The sequence below is a fragment of the Pimephales promelas genome, chromosome 19, assembly GCF_988280905.1.
Source record: "Pimephales promelas chromosome 19, fPimPro1.hap1.1, whole genome shotgun sequence".
Taxonomy (NCBI): domain Eukaryota; kingdom Metazoa; phylum Chordata; class Actinopteri; order Cypriniformes; family Leuciscidae; genus Pimephales; species Pimephales promelas.
In genome coordinates this window covers 25,408,931-25,432,658 of record NC_142787.1, presented here as the reverse complement: position 1 = coordinate 25,432,658, position 23,728 = coordinate 25,408,931, and the positions used below count along the sequence as shown (strand labels likewise).

Below are 23,728 nucleotides of genomic sequence, written 5' to 3'. Positions count from 1 at the left end.
AGCTACAATAATATACACAACATTTAAAGATATGTCCAGAGAGCCAATAGACATGTCTAAGATCATGATGGATATAAGATCAACCATTATCAAAATAAAGTAATCAGGAATCCCATTGTTGCAGAATAATCGGAAAGTAATCCTCAAAATGAAGAAGGGGTCTCTTCTATACCCTGAAGGGGTTTATCTTATTTACTACATATTTAGCAAATAAAGAAAATAAATTAAATAAAATTTTAATTTGAGTTTAAATTATTATTATTTATGTTGAAATTGAGGACAGTGCCGAGTGTTATGAGATATAAAAGTAGCACAGCTTGCCATGTATGAAATTGCTTGCCTTGAAGTCAATAATTATTATAATTATGTGTATGTGTGTGTGTATATATATATATATATATATATATATATATACATAGGCTAATATATACACATTTTTTTTATCAAAATTAATATAACTTGGATGAAAGTTTTTGATCCATTTCAAATGTTGACTACTATATATATATATATATATATATATATATATATATATATATATATATATATATATATATATATAATAAGAGCAAAATGTGAAGGGGATATGCATCCGTATTTTTTGGCAGCACGTGCCAAATTGAAAATGGTGTTCTCAGTGTAATAATAGCCTACTGATTCTTTACAAATGTCTGCTGTGGAGTGTTCAGAAGATTAAAATAAATGGTAGACATTTAAATTCTGTGTCATTTCTACCCCACCACCATCACAAAATTGAAGAACTCTTGTCGGAAAAATAAACAAACAATATTCATTAGCCTACGTCATTTTAAATTTCATTCACTTTGAATGGCTGGACAAGGAATTTTCCCGCCGTGTTTCATAGCTGTTTGCTTAGTTTGCGAGCCTGCCTCTCTTTGGCCTCAAACGCCACCTTAGTGTCCATCAGAGCTTCCAGCGCTTTGCAGATCTCAACCATGTCCTGTTGAAGCACCTCGCTTTGGCCCAGGAGACTCTGGCTCTCCTCTCTCAGCTGCTCGGCTAGGGCGGACATCTGCGCGCTCTCCTCCAGACACTTCCCGTGCAGCTCGGCAGCCAATGAGAGCAAACCCTCCGCGTGGGAGTCCAGCTGCTCCTTCGACATCCTGTGGTTCTTCACCTCACAGTTGCTTCACTCCACGCCAAGGACAGTTGGATTGTAAAGTAAGAAAAAAATATCCAGCAAGAATATTCGAATATTAATACTATTTTAAAACCCTGTTTAATTATAACAGTCGTAGGATATATTTGTTGCGAAGAATAACCGGTGTTTGCCATGGTGGCCGTTGGGTAAACAAGTGAACACAAAACACACAGAAAAGGGTCAACAATATAATAAAGCTAGTTTTGAAAGAATAGTTCACAGAAAAATAAAAATAATTCTGTCATCGTTTACTCATCCAAGTTGTTGTTAACCAGACAGGTAGCATAGCTTCCATAGTGTTTTTTTTTCTCCTTTGGAAGTCAGTGCCTACCGTCAACTGTCTGGTTGGTTCCAACATTCTTAAAAATACTTTCTTTTGTGTTTAACATAAGAAAGAAACTCGTACAGGTTTGTAACAACTTGAGGGTGAGTAAATGATTTGAACTATCCCGTTTAACTAAAGGTTGAACGAGTTCAAGATCTTCTCAGGACGGTAGCTTAGCCTTAGACGAATGTCAGGTTGGGCCAAGTTGTCACATGTAGATGTTAGAAATTTATACAGTACTACACAGTAAAAAAGGCTTTGTCATTAATTATTTTGTGTTTTATAAATGTTTTACAGTTTAAAATAGTTTATTGATGGGGACAACCTGCCCTTTTGGTCACACATAAAAAAAAGGTTAACATATTCAATGAGCTGTTCACTACATTGATTTGAAGACGTATCTACATTGAAAAATAGGCCTACTACTAAAGTAAAAAGTGTAGCAGTTTAATAATAAGTGGATTTGGTTCTGACAATTATTAGACAGATTCAAATGCATGCCGTCCTAAATATCTATAAGTAAAGGGGTATTTGAAAAGTTGGCTCTCATCACTGTCACTAGAACAACATACTTCGTGTCTCTGTGACCTAAATCTCTGATGGCAGAACTAGTCTGAATCATCAGGCTCAAGGGAGGTAACAAGCTGCTTAGTGAAAAGCTTATCTGAGCGCCTGCACTGTTACTTGACTTCTCTTAAGAGTAATATAAAAAAGAACAAATTCAGTAATGCAATTAAACATTTTTTTTTATAGCTAGCAAAGGAATGGCATGATGATTGGAAATTGATGCCTAACACTCAATTCCAGTGTGTAGCAATTATTTTTTTTATTAAATCAAGCATTTATAAGGTCTTCCTGCAATGTAGGCTATACTAAGTTAAAATGTCAATCTAATTAACTGAGTAATTTCATTCCTCAATGAAGGAAATGTTTGAATATGTGTTGTCTGACTTACCAGGTCTGGATTGTGTCCTTTTATATCCACCACAGACACTCCTTTGGCCTCTCTTACTCCCTCTATTATTTGTCAGCTGCATTGTGGGAAACTGCTGCTCAGTCCTTCAAACCCAGATTATAAACTGAGGGAGGGAGAGGATGGAAGGACGACGACATGCTAACAAGTAATTCCCGACAAGTAGGTTTCCAGACATTTCATGCAATTGAGAAATATGTTTTCAATCAATTTTGTTTTTTGGACCAATACTGTATTCGTTTTTTAAAACGTTTTGTACTTTTCCTAGTAAAACAAGTCTCAATTGGGGTTCTTGCGAACACCACCACTAGGAGGAACCATTGGCCAAACACGTGATTTAAGCCAGTAGTGTAGCACGTGGTCACTCGCCACACATTAAGCATGGCATGAAAATCACAAGAGATTGAAAACATGTGCAATGATGTAGTCAAATAATATACATAACAATTTCACTGTATAAAACACTGTTAAGTATGTCTCCAACAAGATTGTATGCGTTTGCCAAGTCTGCATCGATCCAACCCTAAAAACAACTCTGGTCATTAGCCTAGAGTTACTGAGACTAAATCCAGAATTTCACAGCATTATTAATTGATACCAAGGATTATTCAAAGTCAAATGAAGCATCTATGACTTTCAGGTTCTATCAAAACATCATAACACATATGACTATGAGTTATTGCATAAATTATTTGTTGTGATGGTAAGGACATCACATACAAATCAGTACAGTACAGTCTTTATTCTTTTAATATCTTCTGTTGTTCATCTGTACCGGCAAGTTACTGCAATAAATTTAGTAACAAGTCAAACAATAATTAATAATAATGATAATAAAGCAGTCAGTAAACACACAGTTAATGGTTTGACTTTATTAATAAGAGAATCATGGTCATGGCCACTGTAATCTTTTCCTCATTGCTGAAAGATATGCTAGTGCTTGTTGAAGTATTAGCAGAAATTCTACAAACAATACAGGGATGCTCTTGGTGTGTGCTTTGGACTTTACCTTTTTTTGTAATTACCTCCTCTCCGTGTGCAAGGCTGTTTATACATTCGTTCCTTCAGTGTTTCCAAGGACAGCTTATTTTTAACTCGATCCCTGCACTGCTTGTATAGTAGGTGACACTTTGTGCTTGTGCTACACATATATTTTATGCTTGTTTGCTCTTCTATGTGCATATCAACAATGTGACTACATGGGGTGGAGGATTGTTGCACTACTTTGTATCTTGAGTAGTCTATATCTATTATCAGTAGTTGTTTTACACTGAAACGAGCTTAATCCAATATTTTAAACATTCTAACAGTCTAGGGAGGAATGAAAGAGTATTGGATAGATATACCAACAAGAATATTAAAGGACAATGGTTTTATAATCATACTAATGAAAATCTAAAAATGCAAACAACTTTTTGTGAGTGTTAGTTTTAAGGGTAAGGAATAGAAAATATAATTAGCTTGGTATAAACCCAAAAGAAGTCAACAGAAGGTCCCCACCGTGATAGAAAAGCAAATGTGTGTATTCTGGGTAATAAAGAGGAATACATTGAATTGCTGTTACTGTCAGTTGGCTGTAGTAGACACGAGGCTGACATAAGAAACCTCTAAGGCAAAGATAAGTGAAGTCATAAGCACCCTGCTTCTACCAGGCAATTAAAAAGAACGAGATTAAAACAAGTCATTAGCCAGGACAGTGGATTAAAGCACAGTGTCAAACAGTGAGGGATTACAATTCACCAGCCTACATTCACTCATTGATCTTTTACCATCCCTTTTTATTAGGTCTATTAATTTTTTTTTTTTACTTTCCCCCCTGAGAACCAGTTGGTTTTGCTTCAACCTTAGTTGTCCATCTGAATTTCGATTCTTTCTAATGTAGCTATATTTTAAAACTGTTCTGCAGTTCACATCTCAGTCCCTTTTCACGTAAGCTACTGGTATGTTGTATACAAATGGATTTATAATACTACACCAGCATGGGCTTTTTCACATTAATGCAGAGTCGCACAAACTGCTTTGCAATGTTAAATGCGGGTTGCAGACGCCCAGCTTTTCATGTAAAGTACATAACTCCCATAGTCAAAAGGAGGACACACTAACCTTTTAGTTTGTTATGGACATGATATGCCAGAGATTTCAATAATAGGACATTAAGATCAATATAGGACACTGATGTTCCATGCCTATTGGTATTTTCTACTAGGTATGAACTATTTAGGATCAGTCTGTATCAAGTCAATTGACATTGATATGACATGACCAATGTCTATTATTTTCATTTCAATCCCTAAAACTTTCTTCACATTCATGAACAGATGTTTTTCAGTGTTACACCGAGACACAAATCCGTCTCCTTTGGGTTCGACTTTTCTACCCTGATTCTGGTAAAAATTCGCATCTCTTCTTCAACTTTCTCGATCTCCCTGTCTCTTATCTGCACCTCAGATGTCAATCTGCCACTACTTTTTAAAAGCCACTTCATACATTCTTTACACCATATCGGTTCTTTTAACCTGTGTCAATGTCATGCCCCCCATGGCAGCTCTCTTCTCCGTGAATGATTAACACCGGAAAATACAGAGCGTCTTGATAATTTGGTGGCCTGTCTCTCTCATCCTCCCTGGTCTCTCCGTTCTCCCTCTCTTCCACTTGTTCCTGGCCCGTCTCCTCCATGTTGTCATCTTCAAGCCCTTCATTCTCTAATACACCCCTCCTCTCCTCATCTGGCACTCTAAACCCAAGACCAAGGAAACCCCCACTGCCCTCTTCCAGCCGGCTGCTCATCCCACCTCCGAGGCTTCTCGAGTGAAACAGGCAGGGATGGCGGTTTCTTGCGGTCTGTAACCGGCCGAGAGAGAAACCACTGCGACTAAGGGACAGCCTGCCGCCGGGCCTAATAGGGAATAAGTTTGTCCCTGCAGCCACGTTCCCTCTAACCCAGGAAGGGAGCGAGGAGCTGCTCGTTGAGGGCCGACACCTGGGGCAGCTCTGTAGAAAGTAGCTAGAATTGCGTCGCATACGTGCTGCCATCGCGACCGATAACGGTGTGTTTGTATTCACATCCAAATCCATAAGCAAGGCCTCAGAGTAGCTAGGCACCATTTGCTGGTTACAGCGTATGTGCCATTCCAGTTCGGTCATATCCACCGTGTTGACCCGTGATATGATGCGCAGAGTGGGACCCCCGGTGCCACGCTCAAAGCCCGTACAGTAGTTCCCCGTTTCCGTATTATCATTGTCATTAGCATCCTCGTTCTCGCCGAAAAGTTTCTCGACATGGTAGTGGACGTACGCTGTGCGATACTCGGCAATCACACGAAGAGGCCACGATAGCAGGAAAGCCGAGGCCAGCCAGTACACCCAGCGTCGGGTGTACCACGGTGGGCGCAATGGGTTGGGGAATGCCAGCATGTGTTCCCGAAAGTCAACGTTTTTAAGGTGCATACCCTCCCGTGCTTCCATGTAGTCGTCCAGACCCTCGTTGTCCCCGAAGAAGCGCGCTCGCTGCGTGAGGTAGGCGGTCTCAGCACGGGCGCTGGCGAAGCTGAAGCACTTTGTGAAGCGCAAGCGGGTGACGGGATGCTCCAAAAGGCCCTGCAGTTCCTTCGAAACGTCTTTGACCCCGAGGCGCGAGTAATCGAACTCTGAGCTCGCTGCATGTGTGTTGACCCGTTCATGGTACACCTGCGTAGTAGTGTACGCATCTCCGTTTCGGTATCGCGTCACCTGTCTGGTACGTCGTATGTAATGGTAGCTGATGGCCTTCCACCAGATGCAGGGTGTAGCTTGTTGCAACCGCTGTATCCTGTCATACACCTCACTGATTTCAACCTTAGCAAGGTTAGCTGTTTTTGAGTAGCAGTGCCAACACTCCACCAAGTAGACAATGTACAGCATGGCCAGAAAGGCTACGGGTATATAGATGTAGCCGTTAGAACATGGGCTGTCGTGATAGAGTCGGGCTCGGTCTCCATAGAAGTAGGCGGGGCCTTGGTCATCAGAAGCCATTACGGTGATGCGGTACAGGGAGCACCAGCCTAGCGTGCCAAAGCATCCGTACATGAGCAAGGTGAGCAGCAGGCACTTCCAGTGGGACTCTCGGCACAGCGACCCACTCAGGGACTGCTTCAGGGGACGCTGCTATAGGCGGGAAGGGGGAGGCCGGATGTGGATGAAAATATGGGAAGACCAAGGGACAGAGGGTTGTGCAGATGGATAGGAAATTGATTGGGGCAGGGTTCAATAAGTGACGAGTTGGAAGGTGGTGAACAGAATGGGAATAAAAAAATGCCAGAGACAAGTAAGCAGAGGGGAGCATGGGGGGTGGGGGGGGGGGGGGTGACAGAAGGGACAGGGAAAGAAAAAAGGAAAAATTAGTTGGCAGAAAACCATAACACATGCTGATAAAAATACACATGATACATTTTAGTTAATCTTATATGTACATTATAATGAGAATGAGAATACTTTTTTATGCCACTTTCCACAATAAATATTGTTCTAAAGCAAATTCGATTTGCTTTAAGTTACAGTGGTGAGGGAAACCTCCCTAGAAAGATACAACACAAGCACAAATCCTTATGTTGCAAGAAAGGATGAGAAGTTTTTTTTCCATAAAATGATGTGCAGTTTTGCTTTTATTTTTATTGAACCCTTGTTTTAGAGGATTCATGGTACAGGTATATTTCATTTGTGTTACAATATGCACAACTGAGTGAAGCACAGTCTGTTATATGCACTCTGACATGCTGCAGAGAGAACTCGGTAATAGATCATTCTCCTGAGGGCTGAATACATTTCCTGGCTGCTCGTAACCCAAACCATCTCCTTTTAAAACGCTCTGTATGACTGTGGAGGGGAAGTCTAGAAGCTTTTAGACATCACTGAGTGCATCATCTCGACTAAATGCATATGGATCTCTACTGCCTAGTCTGAGCACAGTGGTGGCTTGAGGTATTGTGGCCATATGGGCAAAAATGAACTGATTCCAAAGTAGGAGACGGTAGAAAAGAAAAAAAAAGCAAGCCATACAGTTCCTCTGACACATGAACAAATGTATTGCATAAAAAAAATTATGGAGGGTCTGCAATATATATTTTTTTCGTCCCCTCTTTGTCCTTCTTTCCTCGTCTCTTCTTTAACATCACTCTCTCTCTCTCTCACACACACCCTTACACATTAATCAGCTAATAGTACGAGCAATGCCCTTGCTGTGAAAAACTGCAGCACTAAAAGCAGGCTGCAGCCCAAGCGTGACATGGAGTCTGCTCCTCTTGGTAGGAGTTTAATTGTTCCTTTTACAAGGCCGAGAGCAAACAGAGAGAGAAAGAAATAGGGCCTACAGTGTGACTTACCAAGTGCACAGGCTAATATATCTACACATGTTTTTAATAATGATGACCTGAAGCAAAAAAAAGCATGATAATATAGTATTATATATATAGTATATTCACATGCATACATTTACATATTAATATGTATTCTCTAGGTTTTGTCAGTAGGTTTCATATATTTAGTAGATGCAGAGAGGTGCAGTTGTGGGAGGATGAGAAGCAAGTGTTGAATTCTGTTGGTACCACAAAAAAAAAAAAAGTGTCCTAGGAGATGTGAAAGATATTCAGTGTGAGATTCAGTTCTGGAGGCTGTGATTGGGGAACTTGCATAGAGCAAAATGGCAGTGATGTATAAATAGTGGATAAAGTTAGCCTGCTATTTCAGAGCCACTTTAATATGTTAAATTATTTAGATGCCCCAAGAATGTCTGAAGTCATATGAGCATGTGCATTTCAATGCTTTTTACATGAGAAGCATCAGTGCTGCGCAGAATCATAAAATCAAGCCCAAATGTGTGTTTTCCTGCACATGTGTATGAGACGAGTCATTGATTATTTGGCTTGTGATAGGGGATAAGAGAAGAAAACAAGTGACTGTTTGTTTTTGTTCAGTTTACTTGCTTGTGGTGTGTAGAAATTAGGTTGGGGCCAAAGAACCAGTAAAATAAAATAAACCAGAACTGAATGACGTTCCCATAAGTGAATTCATCCATTCATTCAAATGTCAGTTATAACCGGCTATAACCATTGTGTGACGTGTCGAGGCGTCTCTCTTCTACTGTTTGAAAAACGTGGAACCGTGATTACGCTTTGCGAATTGCAAATCAAGCAGTGATTGACAGCACTCTGATCCAATGGCATTGTCAGGTTTACAGTAAATCTACCCCAATAGTATTGGGGGGCGGGGAGCACCAGGGGGGCCAATCATATTCCAGGGGGGGCCAAAGCCACCCCCTTCCCCCCTTCTAGTATATTAATACTATATTATACTATACTAAACAATTTTTTTTATTAAAGGATTAGTTCACCCAAAAAATGAAAATTAAGTAATTAATTACTCGATTAAGTTAAGATCCCTTAGGCAGCCTATGTAGAGGTGATCCACCTCTCAAATTTAATCAAAAATATCTTCATTTGTGTTCCGAAGACGAACAAAGGTCTTAGGGGGTTGGTACAGCATGGGGGTGAGTAATTTCATTTTTGGGTGAACTAACCCTTTAAAAGTACAAGTCAGTGATTCTGATAGTGTTTAGGCCAGCAGAAAAGGCCTCCTATGTACACAGACTGATCTCATGAAGTAGCGTGTGTATGACACGCCAATTCGTATTTCCATTTTTGGCGCGCTATCAAGACGCATAATCGCCTTTCAGCGTGTTTATGAACGCCGTTGACTTAACGTTATATAAATATATGAGTTACCTCAACCCCGTCCCTAAACCTAACCGTCACTGGGGTTAATGGCATTTGACTGTTCCCTTTCCATCCTAGGTAAAAAAAAGATATGACTTACCTCAACCCCATCCCTAAACTTAACCGTCAGTGGGGTTAATGGCATTTATGACTGGAGATTTGACTGCGTGTACGGACACGCGGAATGACGCGGATGTTAATGGCATAGACATATACGCATACACGCGGATAGCTCAAAATGCGTAGCGATAACACGCCACCTGACTCGAAAGTGGCGTATATGTTTACGCAAAAGTCATGATGTCATGTTGTTATACAGTACATACAGTACATGTGGCAAGCAGGATAAGGCCTGTGGCGTAACTGATAATGAGCGTCACCTGCATGCTGCACCGGTCTCCTATCTCTCACGGAGGACCTTAGCAAGCATAAAAGGAGGAGGGACGACAGTAAATGATGAGAGAGAACCAGGCCTGGATTTTACGCTATGTTATGTTTATGTGTGCAGCAGTTGTCCATGAGAGGCTGCCGCTTTTACTTTGGTTTATTATTAAAGTTTGTGAAACGTTCGCCGGTTGGTTCCCACCACTTTCTTCCCACAAAATATCTTGTTACAATATAATATACAGTATATGACATGTTATATTATATTGTTTGTGTAATAGCCTAATTGTTGTGTAGTTAAGGACAACTATTTTATTGCATTTATGCTAAAGTCATTGAAGTTTGCGTTAACACTTGAATTGTTTTAAATAGATTTATTACTGAAATTATCTTATCATTTGGTAAAATGGAGACCTTCTCATTTCTAATTGTGAGTGCAATATTTTAAGATGAAGGACATTGGGCAGAATGGGCACATAAAATATTCAGTCTGAACAAATGATATTGAGAGTGATATGCATCAACCGTTAGACTGCAGAGAAGATTAATCTGGGGATAACACACAACAGAGACTTCTTAGAGGCGTGTGGATAAACAAATGATGGTAAAGCAGAAGAGAATAGGATACATTCATAAATCAAAACAGGAAGGTCTGAGTGGCCTTTTAAAGTCTTGATTGCCTTGTCAGCATATACATCTATTTCTATCAGACCAGGCAAGCACTCATTAAGAGATGCGTTTATCCATGAAGTAGCATGAACGAAACATCCAGACTCATATACTGTTCAGAGAACAGTTGAACGTCAGACATTGTCAATTGAAAAGAGCTGTCACTATACAGAAATAGCTGCAGCTAAAAAAAGTACTGATTCATTTGTAAGTGACAATGTAGCACAAACATTATGAAAACTCAATAATGATTACAAAAGTGTCCCATCCCCCACCCTGTCTCTCGGTCTATTGATCGGTCTGTAACAGAATATGGGGGTAAACTCAGCAACTGAGGGTGTGCGTGAGAGAAAGAATTTGGGAAGGTTTGTATTGTCACAAATAATGCATTGAAAATAATTCAAGGCACTGCATGTTCTGCCAGAAAAGTGTGTGTGTTAATTATTGGATTTTCTTTAATGAACTGCACACTGGATGAATAACCATCCAGAAAATAATGAATGCACCCACTGAGACCTGACCTCTGGTTATCTAAGAGAAATGCTGCAAGTCAGGTGGGAAAAGTCAAAGTGAGAAAGCAGAGCGAGTCAGAAAAAAGGTTAAAGTGAGAAAATCTGAGAACAAAGAATGTCTAAACTCTTAGAAAAAAAATCAATAGGGTTCTTTATAGAAGGGTTGGCTCAATTTTAAAGAATCCTTAATGCAAAAAGGTTCCATATAAGGAGAAAAGTGTCACATGATTTGATAATACTTTCAAGGGTTATTTCCTAATCATGTTTACAAGCTGCTTTATTCATGATCCCAATGAAGGGAACCCCTAAAGTTTTCTATAAGAACCCTTTAAGTAGATTACCCGCCTATACAGTAGTACATTTTCTTCTAAAAGTAAGTTTGTAAAGAAAATATTTAAGGTAAAATGTGTAATTTTTTATGTTCAAATATTTTCTCCTATCCAACTTAATATGCTTAGACAATATGTAGCTAAGCCATTAGGTTTCTCTGAAATTGTTTTTTTTTTTTTTAATCACTAACAGAAAAATCTTCTTACAGTTACTACATGCAGAAAGCTATAGGAGCCCATTTGGTCAATCCTCCCTGTATTAGATGCATAATATCATTCATTCTATCGCAGATCTGGCAAAATAGACAAACGCAAATAACTGATGTGCATTCTCATTCTCATCAACTATAGCTCACAGCATGTAGACAGACTCTTTCCCTTAATAAACCAACAATTTTAACCAAGATTAAATAGTTAATAGCTAAAGTAAATACTCAAAAATGAACAGAATCATTGTTCAGTGGAGTGGATGCTCAACTGTGCAGTGACATCATCACACATGCAGCCACAACAGAAAAAGCAAATGTCTTGGTTTTTATTTAGATTTATATTGTATTTGCATTTATATATATATATATATATATATATAATTTTTTTTAAAATCTTATGCACAGTTAAAGTGACTTTTTAAGTAATCTAGGATCCAATTTTATTATATTCTGTCATTTATTTAGTGTGCGTCTGTTAATATGTAATAAAATATTTTAGCATTCTTTCTGACATCAGTAAAATGGATTGCAATCAATCCTTTTCACTATAATCTTTCCATTCTCGCACATTGTTGCCTACAGGCAAGATAGCTAAAACAATATATATTTTTCTCATTTTGTTTTTGATTGTATTTGATTATGAATTACATGCAAACCAAATATACATTTCATAATGCGTGCAACTGAATGTTAAGAACAGTGAACCCATGAAAAACAACATGTACAATATAATTCTACAAAATAATATTTGACTTTCTACATATTCATACGACAATAGCAGTACAACGAGAAGAAACTCTGGGTTTATTTACCAACATTTTCACGCCTTACCTCCTCCCTTCCGCCCCCATTCAATGTGGGCGCTTCTCCCGTCACAGTCACCCCTTGCATTTTTCACTAACATGTATTTCCACGGCACACACGGTCCAGGATGCGGTCCACCGTCAGGACCTCTCCGTAACCTACTTCACCCCATCAGCGGCGAGTGCCACCACGTTTCTATGGTGGCGATATCCACACTACACACGAGCATCCCCCCAAAAGATGCGTCCTTTCCTTTTCCTGTCTCACAAAGGTTATTATCACATCCCCTAATCTCTTCTGGATTCTATTCCGGTCAAGGATCAGGAATATCGAGTAACTGTTGCGCTTGATTTCCCCTCAGCAATTGTGTGACATAAGCGTCGCAAGCTCGACACGGAGCGATGGCTGGATAACAGCGCGTGCATCATATTCGCGGCTCGCGCTGCTCAGCCGTCTTTGTCGAAGATCACGGTGTGTCGTAATCAGTGGCGGCGAGATTAATCTTTTATTATATTCTCTACGATTTAGGGAAAGAAAATCCGCAATGTTGAAATGACAGAATCCTCAGACTTTCCTCTTCCCGAGCATCTCGTATTTTCCACCTCAACCTCCTTTCACCTGAACTCTCTCCTTGCGGACTTCACTCTGACGTCATCCTTAAACGCGAATAATTGGGCAGTTTGGACCAACCCGCTGACAGCGCTTGCTCATTCGAGGTTCGGTCCTCATAGTGTTTTTTAATAACTATTATTATCATTATTCGTTATTTAGTAGTCAAATAGTCAATGGTCGTGTTTATGTTGTTATGGCTAAAGCTGCGATGTAAAAAAAAAAAAAAAAAAACTTAGACAATCTCTCCAGTAGTGTTTTGAATGTGCACGTCTAGGTAGCGTGCCAAATCGTAATAAAAGTAGCATATTTTGGGCTATATATATTTTTAAAACTGTGGCCTACTTGAAGATAATGTAATAATAGTCCATTTAGACATTCCTGGTTGTTTCTTAAGTGCACTTTTAAGAAGTTTCTTATATCATGCTTTAAATAATTGCACTTAGGCTATGTTGTGTTGACTAACACACAAAGCACACGTAAAGTCTTTGATTATAATTTTAACTATAGGCCTATGTGTGTTATTCAATATAGGCTACATAAAGTTAATATATTCCATCATTACAAATGTGTAAGTTTCAATAGAAATGACATTTATACAATAAATGGTTGTCAGTATATTCGACAATAGACTTAAACCAAATTTCATAGACAGTAGAAATAATTATGAAATTACTTATACAGATGCCCTTCTTAAGTATGTCAAAAATAAATCTGAAGTTCAACTAATTGCATTCAACATCAATTTAAATTGTAATAGGCTACATTTTCATTTAGTCGCAAATATCATAAAATTTACAACTAAAACATTATTCAGTTTGCACTTAAAGGGATTTATATTCTTTCATAATAAATACTCTTTTTCAAAAGTAACCAATATTATATTTTACAAGACTATACTTTCAAGAAAAAAATAGGGTCGTCTCTTACAACAATCCAGAATTTTATTTTTGCTGAAATATGAACAATATACTGCTAAAGTGTAATTTAAATTCAATTCATTACATCAGAATTATTTTCCTATTTCCAATAATTCTAAGACATTTGGTTCTGCCTAGAATTCCTGACTGTACAAAAGTGCATGTAGAATGGAAAATCTATCACTGACTTAATATTTACTATATTTGTGGGGTTTCAGGTGAACACAGTGACACATTATCTTCCTCAATATGTGCCAGCATACAGTTGCTTTTTCTCAGTATAAGTCTCTGTGGATGGTCAGCTTGAAGATGATTCTGCAGACTGTCCCGTGTCTGTGCGGTCAAGCCACACTCCTCACACACATACAGTTTGTCTCGACGCTCTTTGTAGGCATACTGCTGAGTAATGGCATGGATCTTCTTTAGATGAGATTCCAAGGAGCAGCGCTGGGTGAAGGCTTTAGCACACAAAGTGCATTTATAGGGTCTCACACCTGTATATTGTAAGTTGAGAGGAAGTTAGAGGTGAAAATATATACAAACATTTTAAATATGTAAATATACATTATTATTATTCACATAAACTTACCAGTATGTGTACGTACATGCCTCTTTAGATCAAAAGTATCATTAAATCCTTTTCCACAGTGGTCACAAGTGTACTTCTTTGTTTCACTATGGCACTTTACATGGCGTTTCAGCATACGCGCTGTAGTAAACGTCTTCTGACATACCAGGCAGGATAAAACTGATGCAGCAGGTGGAATGTCTGCTAATTTACTCGCATTTTCTGGGATGACTGACAGCAGAGACGGCATATTACCTGTAGTTATCTGAAAATGGGAGAACAATGATATCATATCCTGCTACAGCACAGAAAATTCACATTAACATTACAACACGTGCCAAAGCAGCCGCTTTAAACCAAAAGAATTGTCAGCTCACCTTTATCTTTGAGCGCAAGTAAGGCACTCTTTGGGTCCTCATGCGACATTCTGGCTTGTGATTAAGTTGACCCTGTGCAGCAGAGGATGGCAGCTTTGCAGTCAGGAATTTGTTTTGGGCAGTTGTGAAGCAGGAGTATTCTGCAATGTTTCCCTCTGAGACTTCATGCACATATGGTGGAAAAAGGGACTCTAGGGAGCAGCAAAAGCAGAGAGAGGAGATCAACAGATTTTAACTGGCCACTGAGTTCAAGTACTCTTAATTTATGTAATCATTTTTGTTATGCAGCAGCAAGTAATACAGGCATACAAAGCGGTGTATAAACATTCAATACAATATAGCCTACAAATATAGAATTCAGAGTCAGAATTAACCTTCATTTAAAAGTCATTTAAATATATAGATAATAATAAAAAAAGGAAAGGACAAGACATATAATACAAATAAATTAATATAGTCAATAATGCTCGGATATAGGCCTAACAATAATAATAAGAAACTATTTTTTCTTATTGCTTAGTCTAACCGCATTTGTCAACGTAAAAGGAATTATAATACCTTAATTATGCATTATTGAATTATGTTAACTTCCCAGCCTGTGACACACAAACATGAACGAGACACTCACCAGGTATGTCCCCAGACTCCCGCGAGGAATCCGGAATCTCACTCCAGCTTCTTTTTCCAGTAACGATGTTCACTTTTTTGACCAAGAATGCACGAGGCATTTTCGAAAACCTAGAGAATGGTTTATTATGTTTGTCTAAGTTCCTAGAATGCTTTTAAGCGGATCCTCTCGCAACAGTTATCCACAATTCAACTATCCCTTTCCTTATAACAAGGAAATCGCCAGGTGATGTTGCGCATGCGCAGAAACATAACGGCGCAGTGCAGGTACAAGTATAACCGGTTCTCAACCTTAGCGAGAAAGATAAACTTGTTACTATGTATTGTTTTAAATAGTAACCTGTTCTTGTTAGTTTGATAATGATAATGTACAATGGTAATGTAAAACACTGATAATGTACTTTTAGTCAATTTATCAACTTTTTAAACCATGGCTTGAGGTCTGTCTGGGTGTGGGTCTACTCCTTTGTTTAGGTGTTTTGTCTTTCTGAATGGAGGTGTATCGCTGTAACAGTAGGCTATCAGCAGGGGGCAATAGTGCCCTGTCACATATAGACCATTTCACAAGATGTAAACAGCACTGGTCCAGAAGCACTTCCTGTTTCAGTTTGTAACCGTTTTCTTTATTTCACATGTAAAGAAAACATCTTAAAGATGTTTGTTTAACTTTTTGATTCAGTTTTATATGTTCTGTTGGTAGTATTTTTATCCCAGCTTTTATGTAGTGTTAAAAAACTGAAACAGGAAGTGCTTCTGGACCAGTGTTGTTTACATCTTGTGAAATGGTCTATATTTAGCCTACTAAAGTTTTAATACACCACTGATTCTTGAAAACATGGGTGTTTCATATAATAAAATGATTCTGACGCTTTGCTATAGATATATGTTTAACATAAGCTGTTATCAGTTAAGAGTAGGCTAAATCAAACCTTTGTATGCAAATTAGTTTGGAGCCTATGTCTCAACAATCAGATAAGAGTCACAGTAAAACGACCCTCCCACACACATACACAATGAAAACACAAACAAACCTAAGTACCATGTGAAAATGAATAGGCTACACGAGAGCTAAATGTTTATAGGCTACACAATGTGTCCATGCACTTTGTTGAAACTACATCAGTTGATAAATTAAGGGAATATTAGATAGCCTATTTTTTTAATAAAGTTTTATACACAGCAGGAAAACAGTTTTGATTTTTTTTTGGGGGGGTCCATTTTTTATGGAGTAGCCTATGTTTAAAAGCCAATGTTACTACAGAGAGAAGATAGTCAGTCCTTTCAACACAAAATATAATGAATAAATAATGTCCAATAGCGGAGCAGTCACATTTGCTTTTCAGCCAATTTTGACAAACATTTTAAAACGATTTTTTATTTATTTACGAATAGTTTTTGAACAAATAGTTATAATCAAACTTGACCGATTGGACCAACGAGGCATCCGTAGTTTAAAATATAGCAAACATGGCGCTGCCCACTGGTGCAGTTCAAATCTCTCAGCATGTTAGATAATAATATTGTTGCCAATTGTTCAGAAATTTGTCGTGTTTGAAATATCAGTATTTCGAAAACCATGGCTATTCAGTGCGTGTTATTGGGCGTAAAGCGTTGTCGCCCATTTATTTCGCCGTATCGACTGACAATGTTTCAGTCTTTAAGAGCTTCCGTGTCTACAGCGACCCAGTTCGTTAAAATCAATGATATCACAACCATTTTGAGTCCACTGCGTTCTCACGTGCGCGTGAAATCAGTCAGGAACGCATATACTTTCACCTCCACTGCCGTCGCAAAAGACGTGATTCTCTTTAAACATGACCGGACCCGTTTCTTCAGACTTTTGGCCATTTTTTGTGGTGGTCAGTTTGTATTCTGGGCATATCTGGCTCACTTTGCTTTCACAAGTCTTCGAGACACAAGAAGAAATAGCGGTGAACCTGCAATGGTTAGAACTGAGTTTGGGGGGCTTTTCAGTTTTGATATGAACCTTGGTTCAAATGCCTGGAGGTATGGATTCACCCTAGGATGCCTAATCATTGGTAAGAATTAAGTCTGCAATTTATCTGCATTTTATTGTATTCGAGCTGTATAAAATGTCTTTTTTTTCGGTTGTCGTAGGTGGAGGAATTGTCGGACTGGCAGTATTGTTCAGCCGTCGTTCTGTCAGTCGTGTAATACTGCATAAGGGAGGTGGAAATGTGACCGTGTGGACACAGTCACCGCTGGGACCTCTCAGAGCTCACCATCTAACTGTGCCTTTGACTCAAGTGACCTGTCATGCACACAGACAGGAATCACCATCATTTATTCCTCTTAAAGTCAAGGGGTACAAGTTCTACTTTCTTTTGGACAAAGATGGGACACTGAATAATCCTAAACTATTTGATATTACTGTTGGGGCCTACAGACCTTTATAATATGTCCTTTACACCCCTTTGTGACTCTACTTCACTGTGGATGTGTCAAATCTGCTATTCATTTCGTTTCTTGTTGCCCTGAAGCACTGAAATTAGAAGAGGAATGAATTGTGTAACTTTACTGTTAATAATAAAACTTTTTATCTGGGATTTGTGCTGATTTAATAATAAAAAAAAAAGCTTAAACAGGCATATTCTATCTCTGCCATCTGAGTTTTGTGACTCATAGGCTTAGTCATATCCCTATTACAAGTTTCTGACTAGACAAAATTATACTTCTGTCTATGCTTTTATTTTCTCAGCAGCATCCATGTGTTGTGGAGCCCTAAAGGGACATGGTGATGGAAAAATATGAGAGAGGAGAAATGAGATTTTTTCCTGCCATCTAATTTTTATCTAATTTTTCTAATTTTTATTTTACTTTTTTTTTGTACCAGTCAACAGTTTGGAAACTGTTATATGTTATTTTATTTATTTGGTCAAAAATACAGAAAAAACAGCAATATTGTGAAATATTACAATTTAAAATCATGGTTTACTATTTTATTACTGTAAATTATAAAATATTTCTGTGGTGCAAAACTGAATTTTTGGAATCATTGCATCATAACAATTGAGTTTGCTGCCTATTTTTTTTAACCTGTTGTGCTTTTTTTAGGGTTAAAGTTAAAAAGACAATTTATTCAAAATATAATTTTTGTCTAACAATATAAATCTTTTCTTTCACTTTTTATGAATTTGACGCATCCTTGTTGAATAAAATTATTAATTTCTTTCACAAAAAAATTACTGACCCCGAACTTTTGAATGGTATATTGTTACAAAAGATTTCTATTTTCAATAAATTATTTTTTTTACTTTACATTCATCAAAGAATCATAAAAAAAGAAAAAAGTATTTACAAAAAATATTAAGCAACACAACTCTTTCCAATATTGATAATAAATCAGCATATTCAAATTATTTCTGAAGGATAATGTGTGATGCTAAAGACTGGAGTAGCCTAATAATGCTGAAAATTCAGCTTTGCATCACTAATTTATATTTATTTAAATAAGTATAGCCCATTTAAATAGAAACCCGTTATTTTAAATTGTAATTTCACAATATTACTGTTTTCTGTGTTTTAAAAATGCAGCCTTTCAAAAATGCAGCTCTTTCAAAACCCTTTTTTTTTTTTTTTTTTTTTAAATAACAATAGGCTATTTATATTGACAAGAGACCTGGCTGACAGGCATGAATCGTTCATAATTGTCTAGCCGGAAAGCAGAACACAACAAAATGACTTAACATTTAAAGTTGGTCACTCACAACACACTGATTTGGGGGGAAAGGTGTTTTTTTTAAACATGGTAATATAATATAATATAACATGATTTTTTATATCATAATATTATAATTAACCTAACTGACAATGACACATAAAATGAAGCACATGTCTGTTTGCTCATACCCAGTTCAGTGATTCATGAATGTCCTACCGGTTCTACAACGGTTCCCTTATTCATACATTTCAAACCTACACGTCACTATTGGCAAAATATGGCTCTAATTGAAACCCAACGTGTAGGGTGTGAGCTATATGGAAGCTTCTGGAGCTCTTAAACCACGTTTCAAACTTCGCGACGTTTACTTGGTTTCCCACTTCCCAGTGAATATAATTTTAGTGAAAGTTAGTTGGCGCTTTTAGCAATGGCAAGAATGTAATGGCCATTAGAGGCACATTAGTGGCCACTGAGGAGAAAAGGCGGTAGATTGGAAACGATAGATGCTTCACTGATGGGGAGGAGAGATAGAGTGGGTGCGAGAAGGCGTTGAAACATTTCAAGAAAAGTTGCACGTGTTTTGGTTTATTTTTCATCATTCGCCCTGATGGATTTATCATAATTTTGTTATTTTTCTGCTATCGGATCTGTGCTACATTTCAATTAACGGGAGATGGGTTTAAACGACCTTAACAAAGATAAATAATATGAACTTGTAGGATACTGGTCTGGTTTGATAATAATGAATAATGAATCATAATGAAGGAAGAGAAACGTTTTATCGTATGCATGATTCCATTTCCCAGATTCCTCAATCATGGATGGACCCGGAGAACTCAACGGCCTTTCACATAAGTTCGGTAGGCTATTTTTTTTTTTTTAATTATTTAAAAACATATTATTTTTTTAGGATCTTTAGCCTACTTGAATGAATATATTTTCAAATCATTTGAGTTAAATAAAAGGGATATCATAGCTGACAATAGTTGTTTTTCTTCTGCATCTGCATTGTAAAAAAGTACCTGGTTGCCTTTAAATTTTAAGTTAATTGAACTGGAAAAAGTGAGTTAATACAATGAAGGAGATTAATTTAATCATCAGAAACTCAAAATAATAAGTTATCTCAACTAAATAATTTATTTAAGTTGATTTGACAAAAGAAAAAATGTTGTGATAAGAAATCTTGAAAAAATATTTTTTTTTAAATATTTTTTTTTTTACAGTGTGCAATATAAAGCTAATTGTTAACAGTTTATTTTAATATTTTGCAGAATCTCACTGAGGAAACATCTAGCCCAAGTCTTGATGTAATTACATCTAGTCCAGATCTTCAGTGGCTTCTGCAGTCCTCTCTACTTTCCCAATCAGAGACGACATTGGGAACATTTTGTTCATTCATACCCAGCACCACCATGCCCAACTGCCCCTGTTTGCCACAGTGCTCCAGTCCTGACCAGTCCTATAACGGAGCAGTGGAGGACAGTGCTGTAGGACAAACTAATAAGCATGTAAGTTACTTATATTTCTGATATTTTAAGAGTTTGCAATGCAGAAAATAGGGAAAGTGAACTTCCGGTTCCAGTGACTCATTCATTTATGGTAAAAGATAGAAATGACTCACACCTGAATCACAAAGGGGCACGAGGAGTGAGTCAGTGCTGTGGTATTTGAGCGGGAATCTTAAAGCGCAGGCTCAGATGGATCACTATGACATTGGTGCCAATGGATGAGTAACAGGAACAGCATATTTGGAATAGGGTAGAATTGCTGTGGGTATGCTTTCTTGTTATCCGCCATAAGATGGCAGCACTGCACTCTTTTAGACTTAAAAGGGCTAGTTCACCCAAAACAGAAAATGTTCCCATAATTTACTCACCCTCAAGCCATCCTAGGTCTATAAGACTTTCTTCTTTCATCCAAACACAATCAGATTTATATATGAAAATATCCTGGCTCTTCTTAGCTTTATAATGGGAGTGAATGGTACACTGTAAAAAAAATAAAACCGTAATTTTTATGGTAAAAAAAAAGCAGCTGTGGTTGCCAGAACTTTACCGTCAAAAATACGGCAGCAACATTATTGTTTTTAAAGACTTAACTTAAATTTTTCAGTAATAAACCATATTTTATAATCTGATATAATGTTAATAGACCAACAGATTGAAGACTTGATTTCTGTTGTGTGTCACTGACCACCATCAATCATCAGAGCATGATCAATCAAAGCTCATCACAAGCAGTCTTGCTAATAAAGAAGCTGCACAATGTCATTCACACAAACATTAAATACCATCATGATAACACACATGAAATAAAAATGCAATAAACATTCATTTAACAACATTAAATGTAATGTAAATAGAATAGATGTAAATAGATGTAATTTTTGGGTGAACTATTCCTTGAAGCTTAATGGTTCTTAAATGAAATTAGTCTTCTTTTATAGATGTCCTCTGAGGAACTTGACAAGATAAGGATCCGCAGGGAAAGGAACAGAGTAGCAGCTGCCAGATGTCGGGATCGCCGTCGGATACTTATTGACACATTACAGAATGTGAGAAGGGTTATTGTTTGTGGTATAAACTATGCTACAGACGCCTAGCTGTATATCCTGAGCTTGTGCTTTTTCTTTCAGGAGACGGATCATTTGGAACAAGTGAAGACGCAACTGGAAAAAGAGATCGCTGCACTTGAAAGGGAGAGAGAAAGACTAGAGTTGGTTTTTGAGGCACATATGCCCATCTGCAAGTTTAATGACCCAAACCCAGAATAAACACTGATGCTGGTCATGTTTAGTGCTGAGTCTGCGGGTTCAGATCAGCTGTGTATTTTATAACGTAATAGGCTTATATTTGTTTAAGAAAGCGAAATGTTCATATATATTTCAGTGATATTGGCTACCTTGAGAATTATTATCTTGCATGCAGATTTGTTTTACTTGTTTTTGTAATAAACCACAACTTCAAATAGCGTTTCTCTGTCAAATCTTTTTGTACCATGGGTGTAGGGGTGTAATTTGGCTGGGCGTAAGCTCCATAATTTGTATATTTATTTATTTATTTAGCTAATATGTACTGTTCAAAAGTACACTCTTAGAAGAAAAGGTTCTATCAGCGCTACGTATTTGGAACCCCTAAAAGGTTCAATAACAAGAACCCTTTAGGGTTCTGTGTAACCAGGAAAAAGGATCTATATGGAACCTTTTGGTTTCATTCATTATCATTGTTTTGTCCTTCCCGGATTAAATATTTCAAATATATTGTTCGCTGTAGCAGGTTAATGTTAGTCAATGCATTAACTATTTAACCCCTTGTTACCCTTTTCTCATTTTGACAACTTCAAGTGTGTTTAAAGTGGAAGAGCTAAAAGACCCCCTAGTGGAGAACATATAATATGACTTTCTCCTGTCTGATGTTCTGGCAAGGTGAGAATTTCACACATGAGGCCATATGAAGCATTTACAGTATATTCCAACCCCTATATTAGACCTTGTGGAGAAGGTAATGCACTGATACTGTAGATATTGATAAACTGCATGCCATGAGATGATATTTGTCCCAGAATAGTCCCATGTTGAATGTGTCAGGATGATTTTCGTTTCTCCTCGCAGTTCATTGAACCGTGCCGGTCAGACAAATGGACAATCAGAGACCTCAGACTTTTCCTCAGGCCAGCAGCTCTGTGCAGACGCTTCAGGCTTTCAGGTTACATGCATTTATGTGTGTTTTTGTGATCACTTTATCATATAAAAAACATTTGTTATTAATAAAATGTTTTTTTCCCCCACAGGCATCAAGTCTTATGAAACACTCTGCTCTCTAAAACATGCTGGGTTGTTTCAACCCAAATTTGGGTCAAACATGGACAAACCCTAATGTTGGGTTAAAAATGCAATTACAGTTGAAAGTGAAAGTTGAAGTCTAAATGACATTTTTAACCCAACATTTGGGTTTGTCCATATTTTACCCCCAAATTTGGGTTCAAACAACCCAGCATTGTTTAGAGTGTGAAAATACCATAACTTTTCATTGCTGGTTTCCAGTTTGCTTGATCAAATTTCTCTTTGCTAATTTTTACAGCCTCAGATCCCTCTGTATATTCTTGTATAGAGTAAAAAAATTCTGCCTTAATTGCTGGTTTTAAAAGTGGTCATTAGGATAGTCCTGTTACTTATTATTTGGGTAATAGTAGCTACCTGTTTGTGTGCCCAGCGGGTGTGGGTCATCAGCAGGGGGTCTGGTCAGCTCTGGAGTGGATGGATGAGGAGACACTTTTACTACCTTATAAAAGGCCAGAGCTGGGACAGCTGTCACCCCTTACAAATGGTCACGGAAATTTCCTTTGGATATCTGCAGAACTTTCCCTGGCACTCCTGCTGTTTCTGAAAGTAGGCTACCTCTGTTGTTTCCATCAAAGCCATTGTCTTAATGGTTCTTAATTCTGTGTGTAATGAAGACGCATGATGTTCCTGGCACCGGGTTGTGTGTTACAGTCAAATCAGGAGGGGTGCCTCCTTTTTTTGCCCTGTTAATTTGTGTCTGCATTCCTCTTTGACATCCCCCAGTAAATATCCAGCAGCGTCAGACACAAGCGAGCTTGATTAGGAGGAAAGCTAACCAGGTAAAGTGTATTAAAAATAGGAAGTAATTAAGGCCTATGAATTGCACAGGATTTGCCTAATAAAACCCAGGTGGATTGTTTTGCAAGCGGACAAAACATAATAGATTTGGGATTTGGTCTGGAAACCAGGAATTTGGAGGGAGGGGGGAAGGCTGGAGGGTGAAGAGTGGTAGAGATGCAGGGGTGGGGAGGGGAAGAAGTGGGCCGTCCTA

General features: G+C 37.9%; 5 protein-coding genes across 5 annotated transcripts; 3 read left to right on the top strand and 2 right to left on the bottom strand.

The window, feature by feature from the left end:
- Positions 1 to 2,505: 2,505 nt before the first annotated feature.
- fibpb (FGF1 intracellular binding protein b) lies at positions 2,506 to 23,650 on the top strand. The gene is made up of 4 exons (XM_089123673.1): positions 2,506 to 2,622; positions 22,507 to 22,600; positions 23,108 to 23,283; positions 23,461 to 23,650. The coding sequence occupies exons 1-4, from the start codon at positions 2,599 to 2,601 to the stop codon at positions 23,461 to 23,463; spliced, it is 297 nt and encodes a 98-aa protein (XP_088979799.1). The 5' UTR covers positions 2,506 to 2,598; the 3' UTR covers positions 23,464 to 23,650.
- On the bottom strand, positions 4,843 to 12,676 carry tmem151a (transmembrane protein 151A). Its single transcript, XM_039694056.2, has 2 exons — positions 12,141 to 12,676; positions 4,843 to 6,603 (listed from the first exon to the last, which is right to left on the bottom strand). The coding sequence occupies exons 1-2, from the start codon at positions 12,198 to 12,200 to the stop codon at positions 4,972 to 4,974; spliced, it is 1,692 nt and encodes a 563-aa protein (XP_039549990.2). The 5' UTR covers positions 12,201 to 12,676; the 3' UTR covers positions 4,843 to 4,971.
- ovol1b (ovo-like zinc finger 1b) lies at positions 13,659 to 15,498 on the bottom strand. Its single transcript, XM_039694031.2, has 4 exons — positions 15,216 to 15,498; positions 14,588 to 14,778; positions 14,232 to 14,475; positions 13,659 to 14,136 (listed from the first exon to the last, which is right to left on the bottom strand). The coding sequence occupies exons 1-4, from the start codon at positions 15,313 to 15,315 to the stop codon at positions 13,841 to 13,843; spliced, it is 831 nt and encodes a 276-aa protein (XP_039549965.2). The 5' UTR covers positions 15,316 to 15,498; the 3' UTR covers positions 13,659 to 13,840.
- Positions 16,648 to 17,823, top strand: tmem223 (transmembrane protein 223). Its single transcript, XM_039693579.2, has 2 exons — positions 16,648 to 17,253; positions 17,333 to 17,823. The coding sequence occupies exons 1-2, from the start codon at positions 16,791 to 16,793 to the stop codon at positions 17,629 to 17,631; spliced, it is 762 nt and encodes a 253-aa protein (XP_039549513.2). The 5' UTR covers positions 16,648 to 16,790; the 3' UTR covers positions 17,632 to 17,823.
- On the top strand, positions 18,475 to 22,499 carry fosl1b (FOS like 1, AP-1 transcription factor subunit b). The gene is made up of 4 exons (XM_039693580.2): positions 18,475 to 19,756; positions 20,168 to 20,404; positions 21,343 to 21,450; positions 21,532 to 22,499. Exons 1-4 carry the CDS (start codon positions 19,646 to 19,648, stop codon positions 21,667 to 21,669), a joined length of 594 nt encoding a protein of 197 aa, XP_039549514.2. The 5' UTR covers positions 18,475 to 19,645; the 3' UTR covers positions 21,670 to 22,499.
- Positions 23,651 to 23,728: the final 78 nt, after the last annotated feature.

Bases quoted from the DNA above. Each gene is read 5' to 3' on its own strand.
- fibpb (XM_089123673.1), top strand. From the start codon at position 2,599: ATGCTAACAAGTAATTCCCGACAA. The intron at 2,623-22,506 runs GTAGGTTTCCAG...TTCTCCTCGCAG, and splicing joins TAACAAGTAATTCCCGACAA to TTCATTGAACCGTGCCGGTC. The intron at 22,601-23,107 runs GTTACATGCATT...TTGTGTGCCCAG, and splicing joins CAGACGCTTCAGGCTTTCAG to CGGGTGTGGGTCATCAGCAG.
- tmem151a (XM_039694056.2), bottom strand. From the start codon at position 12,200: ATGCAAGGGGTGACTGTGACGGGAGAAGCGCCCACATTGAATGGGGGC. The intron at 6,604-12,140 runs GTAAGGCGTGAA...TCCCGCCTATAG, and splicing joins ATGGGGGCGGAAGGGAGGAG to CAGCGTCCCCTGAAGCAGTC.
- ovol1b (XM_039694031.2), bottom strand. From the start codon at position 15,315: ATGCCTCGTGCATTCTTGGTCAAAAAAGTGAACATCGTTACTGGAAAA. The intron at 14,779-15,215 runs GTGAGTGTCTCG...GCTGCTCCCTAG, and splicing joins GGAGTCTGGGGACATACCTG to AGTCCCTTTTTCCACCATAT. The intron at 14,137-14,231 runs GTAAGTTTATGT...TACAATATACAG, and splicing joins GCATGTACGTACACATACTG to GTGTGAGACCCTATAAATGC.
- tmem223 (XM_039693579.2), top strand. From the start codon at position 16,791: ATGGCTATTCAGTGCGTGTTATTGGGCGTAAAGCGTTGTCGCCCATTT. The intron at 17,254-17,332 runs GTAAGAATTAAG...CGGTTGTCGTAG, and splicing joins CCTAGGATGCCTAATCATTG to GTGGAGGAATTGTCGGACTG.
- fosl1b (XM_039693580.2), top strand. From the start codon at position 19,646: ATGAATCATAATGAAGGAAGAGAAACGTTTTATCGTATGCATGATTCC. The intron at 19,757-20,167 runs GTAGGCTATTTT...AATATTTTGCAG, and splicing joins CGGCCTTTCACATAAGTTCG to AATCTCACTGAGGAAACATC. The intron at 20,405-21,342 runs GTAAGTTACTTA...CTTCTTTTATAG, and splicing joins TAGGACAAACTAATAAGCAT to ATGTCCTCTGAGGAACTTGA.